This window comes from Spermophilus citellus (assembly GCF_964194105.1).
Source record: "Spermophilus citellus genome assembly, chromosome: 4".
Classification (NCBI taxonomy): Eukaryota; Metazoa; Chordata; class Mammalia; order Rodentia; family Sciuridae; genus Spermophilus; species Spermophilus citellus.
The window spans coordinates 182,596,480-182,610,099 of NC_138185.1; the positions used below are offsets into that span (position 1 = coordinate 182,596,480).

Sequence of the window (13,620 nt, forward strand, 5' to 3'; positions counted from 1 at the left end):
CTCCCTTGCCATTTGGACCCCACAGAATGTAGCCAAGTGCATGGTCTTTTGAATCTGGCAGACTTGGTTTTGAATCTTGGCCGAGGGCAAGAAATCCTTTCTCTCTAAGCTGAAATTTCCCAAGAGTGATAGAGACATTGGCAGCACCTACCTCATGGAACTGTCCTGAAGCTTAAATGAGATGGTGCAGATGATTAGATTTGCACATGGCTGAACATGTAGTAAATGTTCATTAAATGTCAGCTGTATTTATTATTACTTGCCAACTCTAGCTAATCACTGTGGCTAACTTGTCTTCTCTAATATTCTGTGGCCATTCCAGAATACCTTAGACGTAGCCAAGTATATAGTCATGGATGATAAAAATTCTAGTAAATGTTAATAAAAGTTGAAAAGCAAACTTAGAATTATTTATCAAATAGTGAGAGGTTCATGCTATCTTCTGCTCTATTGAACAGTCACAGCTCAGGTGGGCTTCTTTTCTAATTGGTGAATTCCTTCCCCTGAATCAGACCCTGTATGGAAATGGTAGGCAATTTCTAACTTGATCTGGATTTCTGTAGCCACCTCCCTGCGGACTGAATGCAGGGGCTGCCTAGCTTCCTCTGGGTCAGCCTCTGGAGAGGTCAATTACTCAAGACACTTGACCATTCTGCTCTTTCATTTCCCCTCCAAAGACACTTAGAGGGCTCAGTGAATATATATTGCCTTCAAGCCTGACAACAATCTGTGCGACAAAAGCATCTTCCCCATACTGACCCTGTGATTCTCCCCGTGGCACCAGGGGATGCCCGGGATCACCATGCTACCTTCTCAAAGCTGAGATGTGGGCTCTTTTTCACTGCTCTCCCCACATCCTGTGATTCTCTCTTCAAATCAGTCTGATGATGGGCTGGTGACTTCTAGGTGAAAGGTCTGAAGGGGCACTGTCCCAGTTTCCTGTCCCTTGCTTTGTGCTTAATGGAAAAAGTGAACTTTTTAACCAGAGGTGAAAAGTCTTTTTATAAAAGCTCAGTCTTAAGGAAGAACTGCCAACTCATTCATGTGATGACTCATCTTTTCTTAATTTAGTGAAATCCTCAGGATGATAAAGTTGTATTCAATAGTGTTGCAGATTCCTTTTGCATTGCTTTTCCTCTGGGGGCCTCAACTTCTAATTTGTCCTCTGGGCTTAATTTCTGTGTGAACACTCACCATCATGATGCTGGGCCCTTGAACTAGTTGAGGTGGGCTTCTCGGAGGCACCAGGAGATACCTTTTACTGCATCATTTTGTCAATCCAACAATGCCCCAGCCCTGCTCTGTTCTTGGGTTCTCATCCATTCACTATAGTGGATGGATGTTTGGGTATCCTAATTCATTCAATTGTTGTCCCTAATGTAAATCAGGGCAGCCATATAAATTTTAAATAAAAAGCATGTTTGGTGTCAGTCCAAGCAGCCATTAAAACTAAGATCAGGATTTTTAATGAGCCTCACTGGGAGAGTAAAATCCTTCAGATTGCTGAAAACACAGACCCTCACCAATGAGCAATGTGCAACAGGACAAATGAAAACAAAAACAAAGTACCTATTTTCACAGTAAATGATATTGAGGTCCATATTTACTCGAGTGACAAACATATGGCAGTCAATTCTGACTTCGTTGATCGTTGGGGGAGGCAAGGCATGAGCCACAACCACAAGACCCATGATTTGGCTGGGGACGGTCCTCCCATGGGACAGCGACACTCTCAGGCGTAGCCGACCTGTTATGTGAATCACCTGGAAGAAAAACATTAAGTACAGGACACCAGTCAAATTTCCATCCTAGATGTAATAGTTATTTCTTCTGAGAAATGCAAAATTACATCTGGAACAACCAACATTAGTGTCTATCTTTTATAATCATAATGACTGTCAGTGTGCCCTCAATGTCCCCATGGCAAGAGACAAAAGAGAAATAATAATATACTCTGAAAATTTCTCAAGGCAGTATTATTACAGAGTTGTTGCTTTTTTTTTTTTAAGGACCTTTTTTGTTTGGTTGTTTTTACATTTAGGAGAAACTCATAACCAGATGAAATGACCAAAATGTGAAACTGAGCTGCAGAAGGAAACATTTGCATTATCAGCCCTTCTTAATAATTTCTCTCCAAATTTGTACTGAGAAGGATTACATGGTCATCTCCTTTCAAAAGGGTGGTTCAGAGCTTACCTTCATCCAGGTCTTGATATTGTAAAAGGCAAAGACTCCAAGAGATAAAAAATTTAGGGGTTATGACATGATTATTTTTTCCCCAAGGATATTTTGCGGCACTGAGTTATCAGGAACACAGCAATATATTGCAATGCCCGGGGGTGGGAGGAAGGGTGTTGGTCTATGATTCATTCCTTGAGCTAGGGATGGTCATACTGCAAAACTTGCACCATTTTGGTGGCAGCTCAGAGGTACTTTTCCAGAAACCAGAGGGAGAATATTGGGCTGTCATTTTTTATTTTTTAGCCAAAGAATATCAAATAAAACCCAGGTCACCCAGACCACCAAACCTTTCCTTGTAAACTGCATATAGAAGGAAAGCCATAGTGTCAACTTCCTGAAATGATGTTTTTGGGGAAACAAAATCATAAAAGGGTAAAAAATAGGAAGAATTTGTGTGTCTATACTTTGAGATAATGAGTGGAGTGCATGTGTGTAGTCTTGGAGGGTGTGTGTGTATGTGTGTGTGTGTGTGTGTGTGTGTGTGTGTGTGTGAGAGAGAGAGAGAGAGAGAGAGAGAGAGACTCTAGCTATGTCCTGAGGACCCTGCCACTACACGAGTCCTCCCAAACCAGGTCATAGAGGTAATTGCCGTGGTTCACTGTACCATGGAGCTCAGTTTAGTAGCTGAGTTTCCACATTTGCTTTGCTCCCCAAATGCATCACTGAGCACCAAACCATCTATCGAATTTCTACTTTTCCCTCTATGCCATAAGGAACCAAAATGGGAAGGAGGTTTCTCTTGCCTCGCCTCAACAATATGCTCTAGAGTCTGCTCTCCTTCCCAGAGGCTTCACTGGCAATTCCTTTCGCGTTTTATTTTTGTTTCTCTTAAGTTATTCTGTTTTCCAAAAGCAAGCCACACTACTGTCAGTCAGGAAGCAGGATCAAAGCCTACGGGGCTGCCCTTCAGAGTCCTAGCTGTTCTAAATAATACCTCTTCCCTGTCACCCTTCACATTTGCGCCCAGAGCTGCGGATCTGGAAACACCAACGAGGAGGATTATTTAGGTTATTTCAGCAGCAGCTTTTCGACCACCCACATTTGAAGTTGACTGAATTCATACTTAATGCACCTTTGCTTTACGCTTTGGTCAGATGAGCTACTTTATGAATATTTGAAAACGTTCCTAGAGGCAAGGATGCTAAAACACCATCACAGACACACATTTTTGCAAGACCTCATTAACTAATAAAGAAATAGCTAAAAGAAACGGGATTAACTTCACAGGAGGGGTGTTGCCGTCCTGGTCCTCCTCCCAGCTAGGCTTACATAGCTGCTCATTTATCATGATCTGTCTTGTTTTATCAGGAAAACTCAGCTTCTTGGAAACATACAGATCTATAAATGCTCAGGAAAACACACACCCAGAAATGATATGCTAAATAAATCCCCACTTGGTATTCTATTCCAAAGCAATTTAAAGGTGGCTGGGCTGGAACACATTTGGGGAAGGCAAACATAGGGGAGCTGTTGGCTGGTCAGGTTTGCTCAACCTCTGTGCCTGTGGCTATTGTGGTATTGGAGGGGGTCAAAGTGGGGTCCACTAGGGGTCTAAACTTGTAAGTTTCTGATTCTGTTACCCTGGGAGCCCCTCTGTGTCTCAATTTCCTTTTCTGTGAAATGGGGATAATATTGACTATTTTGTAGTTACGTAATGAAAATCACAGGAGATAATGGCAGTGAACACTATAAACCGTAAAGAATTCTACGATTTTTAAGCAATGCCTCCACAGCCACATCAATGTTTACAGCAGCACAATTCACAATAGCTAAACTGTGGAGCCAACCTAGATGCCCTTCAGTGGATGAATGGATAAAAAAATGTGGCATATATACACAATGGAATATTACTCAGCATTAGAAGAGAATAAAATCATGGCATTTGCAGGTATATGGATGGCATTGGAGAAGATAATGCTAAGTGAAGTTAGCCAATCCCCAAAAAACAAATGCCGAGCGTTTTCTCCGATATAAGGAGGCTGACTCATAGTGGGGTAAGGAGGGGGAGCATGGGAGGATTAGATAAATTCTAGATAGGGAAGAAGGGTGGGAGGGAAAGGGAGGGGGCAGGGGATTAGCAAGGATGATGGACATCATTATCCAAAGTACATGTATGAAGACTCGAATTGGGTGTCAACCTACTTTATATACAAACAGAGATTTGAAAAATTATGGTATATATGTGTAATAAGAATTGTAATGCAAAAAAAGTACATGTATAAAGGCATGAATTGGCATCAACATACTTTATATACAAAGATATAAAAAATTGTGCTCTATATGTGTAATAAGAATTGTAATGCATTCCACTGTCGTGTATTCAAAAAAATAAAATCAATAAAAAAATAAACAATGTCTCTGTTTGCCTTTAAAGATATTAAGCAAAAAAGGAACAAATATTAATATAGTGTTGGCTGAAGACCTAATAATAAATGCCTTATTATTTTAAAGGATTATAACATTTCCTATTTGGAAGAAAATCTGAGAGGGTCTATCCCTCTCTTTTTTGGGGGGGGGCAAGGGGTACCACAGATTTAAGTCATGGGCACTCGACTACTGAGCCACATCCCCAGCCCTATTTTGTATTTTATTTAGATACAGGGTCTCACTGAGTTGCTTAGTGCCTCGCTGTTGCTGAGGCTGGCTTTGAACTCTCCACCTCCTGCCTCAGTCTCCCAAGCTGCTGGGATTATAGGTGTGCTCATCCTGGTCCCTTTATTTTTCATTTTGTAGGCGAGGAAAGAGGTTCTGGAAAGTTCATTCCCTGTCCAAAGTCCCATAGATTGGAAATGGCAAATGAACTGGAACTTAGGTTTCCATGTCTTATTTGAAAAATCATCATGACTTTATACCTGTATGCATTTATGTGCTTATTCATATTGAATGAAACAGAAATATATATCAGATACCAATTTATTACTTTAGGTAACTGGTACTAGGAATCTTCAAAAATTTCATTTATTACCAGAAGCTCAGGTTATTTGAAAAGTCTGAGAAACAGCACAAACTAAGAAGAAACAAAACAAAACAAAAACCTCAAGAAATTTCCAATGCAGTAACTAGACAGTTGTTAAGAAATGTCAAAGAACAATGAAAGAAGAGTGTCTGGCTGTATGTTAGGGGGTAAGGGAGGATGGGAACGAAGAAAAGAAAGGAAATCTGTTGGATCCCACAATTAATTTTTAGGTTTAAACTAACATTTTTTTTTTCCAAATGGATTTCATAGTGCCAACAGAGCCCTTTTCCTCATGTGACAGGTTATGATCAAATTTTAGAAACATATCTGGCAGCATGTATCCAAATATGCACATAGCTGAATTTTTCATTCTGTAGTTGCTTTTAAGGCTTGGAAAGTAGAAGAAAGAGTATTATTAGGAGAACCTGGGTTTGAATCCTAATCCTGGCACTTAATAGCCAGGTGGCTGTGATGATCTGAGAGCTAAGATGACTTGCTTAGTTTTCAGGTCAGTATATCAGAGATTAAAAAGCATATGTGAGAACTGGTTCCAGGACTGCCTATGGATACTAAGACCCACAATGCTCCACTCCCTTTTATAAAATAGTGCAGTATTTGCATGTGACTGCATCCATAGACTTTAAACCATCTCTCCATTACTTGTAATACACAGTACAATGTAAATGTCATGAAAATCGTTGTTCTGTTGTATTGTTTAGGAAAAATAACAAGAAAAAATGTACATGTTCAGTACAGATGCAGTTCCCCCACCCTCCCATCCCCGGAACATTTTCCATCTGAATCCTGGATGGGGGACCCATGGATAAGGAGGGCCAATAGTACTCTGCAAAGATGTTCTTTGTTTTCTTAATAAGATTAACAAAAGATATGTTCTTGGTTCTTTAGTATCTAAAATGCATCATGTGTAAGAGATCTTGTTGGGTGCTGGAGTGCTGACCAAGGTGAATAAAATATAAATCTGTTCTCAAAGAGTTCAGACTCTACAGAAGGGCAAGACAGTTGTAATTTCTTGTAACACAGTCCTAAGAGGGAGGTGGTGCAGTGTCTGATCAAGAAAGTGGTTCTCAGTCCAGGCTATGTGACAGTCCCTTATAAAGCTTTGTTAACATGTGGATTCCCAGACTGTATCCCCAAAGATTCTAATTGATAGCACTGGAATTCAGCATTTATTTGTGTTTTAAAGCTTTAGAGGTGATGCATATTGTTTAAGAACACTTGGCTGATGGCTTTGGAGTTACATCTGTGGTTCTCAACCTTGACTATACACAGGTATCACCCTAGGTTATACCTGAGGTCAATTAAATTAAGATCCCAGGGAGTGGAACATTGGCATCAATATTTGCATATGTAAAAAATTTTTCCCGGCTGGGGTTGTGGCTCAGTGGCAGAGTGCTTGCCTAGCATGTGTGAGGCACTGGGTTCGATTCTCGGCACCACATATCAATCAATAAAATAAAAGCCCATTGAAAACTAAAAAAAATTTTTTTAAATTTTTTTCCCAGGTCTTACAGGGCTGCCGAGAGGATAAAATGAAAAGGTATATAAGGTGCCTAGGTATATGTCTGACACATAGTACATACTCAACAAAGACTATTCTGTTAACTAATAACTATGTTCCATAAACAAGCTATAGAATAAGATTTTCCTGACATTTTCATGTGTTTGGACTAGGAAGAAAATACTTTCAGCTGAATGGATCAGGAAGGCTATGTGAAACTGGCATTATATTGTTGACATAAGATCAAATCATAGAATGGAGAAAGGGTTTTCAGATTGAAGACCTAGAACAGAGGAAACAATAGCATTTCAGTTGGTGACAGCAGTAGAGGAGACAGAGATGGGCCCAAAATGGCAGGTTCAATTCACAGAAATTGGCAGTGGGACCAGTGAAGAGAGACAGCACCATGATTTTTGAGCCTGTGTCATAGTATGATATGACAGTAGATTAAATGGTAATTGGGAATGAAGGAACTGTTGACCAGGGTGGGGTCTAAGATGATTTCCCATGGGTAGTGACCAGCCTAGGGACATCCTGGAGAGGATGTCCATGGAGTCGTTGAAAACAAGAATTGGGCACTAAAGAGATGATAGCAGAAGCTATACTTTTGAAAGTTTTTTTTTTCCCTTTTCTTTTCTGGAGGTAATAGTTAAAATCAAGAAATGCAATGAAATTCTCAATGGAGAAAAACAGACAAGAAAAGAGTGCCAAAGGCATTTTTTTTGTCCCTTTGAGTACCTGAAGCCTAAGGCAACTTATGGGTTCTTTTTCTTGTTGTTGTTTGTTTTCCTCTAAGTTGAGGTTCTCTTGCTCTGTAACAACCGCAGTAGTCCTCTCTTGTGGTTTTGTTTTTGTGTAGTTTCAGATGACCATGGTCAGAAAAAAATAGTATAGTACAATAAGGTGGAGAGAGAGAGAGAGAGAGAGAGAGAGAGAGAGAGAGAGAGAGAGAGAGAGAGAGATTGTATTCACATAATTTTTATTATAATGTAATGTTACAATTGTTCCATTTTGTTGTTGATCTTTTGCTGTGCCTGATAGATAAATTAAACTTTCTAATAGATATGTATGTATAGGAAAAAAAATAGCACATACAGGATTTGGTACTACTTGAAGTTTCAGGCATTCACTGGGGGAGTGGGGCGGGGAGGGTCTTGATTTTCTTTTTCCATGCTGGGGATCTGACCCAGGACTTCCTGTCTACTAAACAAGTTCTCTATCCTGAGCTATATCCCTAGCCACTGGGGGTCTTCTTTCTTCATCTACTGTTACATTCTAACACAAATGCCAAGCTTGTCATACCATTGCCAATCCTAGTGGTAACATCCCAATAAATGGGTATGGCTTCCTTTTAAAGTTTTGTAGGTGGATGGGAGATGACTGTGAATACAAATATATAAGCCTAAATTCTTATACTATGTCAAGAGTCATGAAACTATAAAAATAATACAGCTGCTTTAAAATGAAAGGAATATTGGAGGGCAGCAACACCACTGAATTGAGAAACAGGACTTCTGATTTCAGTCCTGGTTCTGGTCATCTAGCTTGGCCAGGGTAATATTTCATTAGATACAAAGTGGTGGAAAAGAAATAGGTGATGATAGCTTCTAGAGTATTATATAACCAAATGCTCAATGGAGGGGCTTTAACTGTGTTGTAGCATTTTTCTCCTCTATTTTTATACCCCCGTGGTGGGGCAGAAGCCAGTTGACAAATGCAGTTTATTTTAAGAATTCATTCATGGGGATTTTGTGCATTCTGAGTTGGAACCATGCTTTGGTTTTCGTCAAAGCTAGGTAAAAACTGCCTCTGTGTTCTAAAGGTTCATCTTGGTTTGGTGTTAAGGCTAATCTACAGATATTCTTCAAAAGAGCTTTCTGAACTAAGACATTCTTTGCTCCTGAGCTCAACTTTATATAAGAGCTCAATTGGCACACTTCCTTTCAGTGTTCTTGTCTTATCATAAAGAGATGTACAAAAATGCTAAAGCTCATATTTTTCTAAATTCCTTACACAGCAACTGTCTGGATGCCAGCATCATGAAACAGGATGTGAAGAATTTCTGGGTTGAAATCCCACCATTTTGAGAAAAAAAAAAGATGTCCAAATTATCATGATTTGATTGTCTCACTCATAATAAAAAAAAAAAATCATGGTTTGACTTAGTTTTCTCTGATCCAGCAAGGAGCTGTATGTGGTGCTGTGATTGCATGTCTGCACAGTTAAGGACGAGTGTGGGAGTGTTAACAAGCCATGCCGCTTGGACAAATATCTATTTCTCTTCCTGCCATATGCTCCTTTCACGTGCCTGTTGGTGATACACACTTAGGTGTGCTCCCCCAGTATCTTCTCATTATAAACAAGCCCATCACAAAGACCTTGATACAACCTCCCCTCTGTCAATACTTACGGAGAGAAGGCCCATGATGGAAGAGTACATCTGGAAGCTATTCTCCTCTCTTTTATGAATAAATCTCAGTTCTACTAATAGGAAACGTTTTTTGTTATCAAAAGGCAGTGCCAAGTATTATGTGCATTATTTTCCACATATAATGTCAAGCACAGAATAAGGTTAGGCAACTAGGGGAACAGAAAGGGCTGTAGGCTCAAGAAAAAAAAAAAAACCTATAGATTCCCTGGGTTTAGAATATCTATCTTCAGAGATTTTTCACTTGTCCTTTAAGGGAATACAAATTTACCTTAAAAATTAACCTTCCTCCTGGCACTCTGGTCTCTTTTCTTTTTTCCCCCTGAAGAAGTCTGGTTTAGCATACAGATCATTCAATCTCTAGCTCACATGGGAGAGTCAGCTAATTATTTAGAAGAGCTTTAAGGTGGCCCTAAACCTGTTGAAAGATAAGGGCTTAGATGGGTCTTATGAACCCAAACATCTAGCCTGCAGCATAACAACTTAATCTAAATCAGCATGAGACTATCAACCTTATATCTATTATTTCATTCTGATTCTCAGGGAGTATGTTTTCTAGAATTTAGGCCATATTCATAGGTTGGAGACTTTGTTCCAATAGGTCTTTTAGCTATCTCTGTCTGACTCTTTCCACTTAGGTCTTTGTACAAGGTCTGAAAACAAACAAACAAACAAATAAACAACAATCCTAAACCTCAGCTTGTCCACAGAAGCAAGCACCCCTGAGAAAAGGGCCTGTGACCGCCCTTGGAGAGGCAGAAGAATAGCAGAATATCATTTCCCTTTCTTTTCCCTGAGCTCAGATTTTAGTTCTGGAAGTTGACTTTAGAAGGAAAACTGTAGGCTTCATCATCATCACAATGGGACTTTAACAACAGGGGCTAAGAAAAAGAGAGAATGGGAAAATTGGCTTCTGAAGGCAAAGCTGACTGAGGGAGGCAAGATTCAGGAGGAAAGGAGATGCTGACAGGGAGTGGGTGATGAGGTAGACCTCCTCCCAGGCCAAGGGGTTGCAACAAGAGAGGTGGTCCTCACCTAATAGCTATGAACTCAGGAAGCAAATGTATGTAAGATTCTTTCTGGGAGTTTGATACAAAGAATTTCCTTATGAAGATCAGAGATCTTCAATACTGGATAGGCAGTATGGGGGTAAGATTCAGCTCTCAAGGGTACAAGACCAGTAAGAATTACTGAGAGTGTCAGAGTTTTGGATGGGCTCATTTTGAGGGCAGCTTTGGTGGTAGAGAAGAGAGGAGATGAGACTGGGTACCAGGGAGAGTTCTGGCCAAAGTTAAGAAAGAAGAATCCTGACAGAAACCTATCTTGTTGGATAACAGGGCTATAATTACATAGGAAGTGTTAGTTCTTAGGGACCCCATGATCTTCCATTTGGTTTGAATGGAAATGAAGTAGACAGGAGAGCAATGTCATGGGGCATACTCTTTGATGCTTGGTCTGATTCAGGAAACAGACAAAATTGAAGCGGTACAAAAGGGCTTTCCAGAATGAGGAAGGCAGAGGAAAAGGAAGGAAACCAGGCTGATTTCTCTGCTCTCACTGAAGTACTGAGATCCTGAAGGAAAACAGGCACAAGCTTGTGTGTGAACCTGGGCATTCCTACTCTTACAGATGAAGTCCACTTAATTGGGTCGGCATGCAAACACCTACAATGGCTAACAGGCCTGGTGCAAGAGGGAAAATGTATTCCGTTCTTTGAATGGAAAGCATGAACCACCTAGTGTTGATTTCAGAGACTTCTTTAAAACCGAGATAAACAAAATCAACCTCCAGGGTTCTAATGGTTCTTAAATCAGGATGTACACAAAAATCACGTGGAAAGCTTATAAAGAATGTGGATTCCTAGGGCCCATCTGCACAACTTCATATTCTCTAAATTTAGGTTGGGCCTGGGAATCTAGATTCTACCAGACCATCCAAGTGCTCTGAATGGCAGTGGTTGGCAGGTCATATCGACTACTCAGCTGCAACTTCTCTCTGCAGGGCAGTTGAATGAATCTAGAGATCTTAATAAAGACCACCCAGAGGCACATCACAGACTGCCTTCCAAACAGGAAAAGGAAGATGAACATATATTTACAATTAAATCTGTACTGAAAATAGTGTTCTACTCTGTGGAATATAACGGGTTGCCTTTGGGTTCTTTGAAAATGGAGGAGTGGCGCATGATAAGCAGGAGGCCTGGGCTACCGTAGGATCTGGGCATGTTTCCGGTGCCTGCTCCTTTCTTTGTGAGAAGGTTTGCATTCTCTCAGTGGCCACGCCATAGTGGGCTGCACTGTTGTGCTGGGAGCCTCCTGGGGGAGGCTGAGCTCTGCCAATCCCCTCCCCCTCGCTGGGCCTACCCCTGGCTCAGCTCCTGATTAATTCAGGGGATCCTGGGAGGTTAACCCTTAATTTGATGGCTCCAGTGGGGAGCTGAGAGATTGCTGGTAATTCATCACCCTTGTTTTATCTATTTTTTTTTTTTCGATGCAGAAATATTTTCTAAGGCAACAGATAAAAAATTATTTTTAAAAACCCATGTTTAATATACATTAGACACAGCATTCTCTTCTTACATGACTGTGTCCTCCTAACATAACAATTACTTCTCATCCATCTCTTTTAACAAACTTCAAACACATAACATTAAAAAATATAACTACAATTATAGTTTTAGTTTCTCAAAATGGGCCCAGACCTCATATTTGCTTCCTGTTCCCTCTGGAGAAAGTAGTCTTTCTTCTACTAAAGATAAGATTTTTTATTGGGATAGTTTAACTAAGCTGCTGAGATCTCCTTAACGAGATTATGTAAATGTATGCCAAGGATATAAACCACATTTTCTCTGAGAGTGGAACACTTCAAATATCATTTAATAATACAGGACCATGGTAGAAACACCTCGATAAATTGTTAAGGGGCAAAGCAAGAAGGCTGAACTATACACATCTGATCAAATTTCGTTTGATTCAGTTACTTTATTAAAGTCTCCTAGAGAAGGACAGAGGACCATTGTACCACCGTAGAGGGCAACTTTTTTTATTCCTCTATCATTTGATGTGAAGGAGGGGGTATCACCCCTCAAGTCCCTCCGAGGCCCCTGGTGGCTTAGTGCCACTGTCTTGAGGGTAGGGAGGCAGTTCTCAATGTAACAGACTGCGATTGTATTTGCTAACAACTCGGGGAAACAAAGAAGATTCAGAACTAGCCCCATGCCAGGCAAGGAATAAAAACTGGCTCCCTACTCCCATCTCCCACCTCCTATGCTTTCTACCCAGCAAGAAATACTACAGTATTTTGATATAATTTCCTAGGAACCCATGGGCTCTTATAAGGAAAGATATAATATATGATATGTTTGGAAATATATACATGCAAGGAAATATTTCTCATCCTTGCATAACATCTTTGTGTGTTTTACTTAAATTTCTAGAGTTTAACAATCAGTTTTGTTATAAGTTAGTCCCTCTGCTTTTGTTTCTCTTGAGTTTGCTGGCAGAATTTTGTACAGACACTCTAAACTATAAAAAATGCAACAAATGTCCAAAGACAGCTGTGCGCCATGGGCTGAACGCTCTTTTTTTATGAAGATGGTGGGTCTAGAGAGCATTCTGGTGCTGAGAGAAAATGTTGAGGCAGCACTGCATTCAGGCAGCCTCCTTCACCCCCTCCTCCAGTCCAAAGTGCTTGGACTGTATGCTGTGATTGTATTTGTATAATAAATGAAACTCTTTAGGAATAACTTCTGAGATATAGAAGCCAGCAACCTCTCCCTTCCTTAGTTTCAGAGTTACAGAATCAAGGCAAGAACAGTTCTCAGGGAGGGGCAGTTTAGCTGTCTCCTGAGTGGAATATTTTTTTAAACTAGCCATCCCTTTGAAGGAAAAATGCAAATAATAATTATATTTGCATTTCTATATATATATGTATATATACATACATATATATTTAGTTGTGTGTGAACCTTTATTTTTATTTTTATGTGGTGCTGAGAATCGAACCTAGTGCCTCATACATGCAAGACAAGTACTCTACCACTGAGCCACAATCCCAGCCCCTTATAATTATATTTCTGATCACTGAAATTATTTAAAGCTATCAGGTGGGTCATATGTTCCTTAAACAAATTTTTTTTAACTACAATATTCCCCAAATGTAGCCATAAAACTCCTTAATCATCAAACCTAAAAAAGATCACTTTCCTAATACTTTTTCAATCATTCATTAGAGCATTTCAGAGGATGTATTTCCTTCCATTTTCCTCTTATTTTTTCAAATGTGTCTATATCTATATCTACATCTATATCTACATGTGTATCTATATCTATATCTGTAAGTGACTGATCAAACCTAGGATTTTAACCTTCAAAAGACCCCAGGGCTCTGACATGGGTTATTATCCATTCCATATATGCAATTCAAACCCCCCTCGTGTGATTTTTGTGCGTGTCCCCAGCTCATTTGCTGCATTTG

The 13,620-nt window shown here is 40.0% G+C and overlaps 1 protein-coding gene across 13 annotated transcripts in view; it reads right to left on the minus strand.

Moving 5' to 3' along the window:
• The window catches only part of NPAS3 (neuronal PAS domain protein 3), an 845,028-nt gene that overhangs the window by 24,696 nt on the left and 806,712 nt on the right, over window positions 1-13,620 (minus strand). For all 13 annotated transcript variants that reach the window (XM_081290034.1, XM_081290035.1, XM_081290033.1 and 10 more), the window contains one exon: window positions 1,570-1,763. In XM_081290034.1, the coding sequence (XP_081146160.1) occupies window positions 1,570-1,763 (194 nt within the window). The remainder of the gene's footprint in view (window positions 1-1,569; window positions 1,764-13,620) is intronic.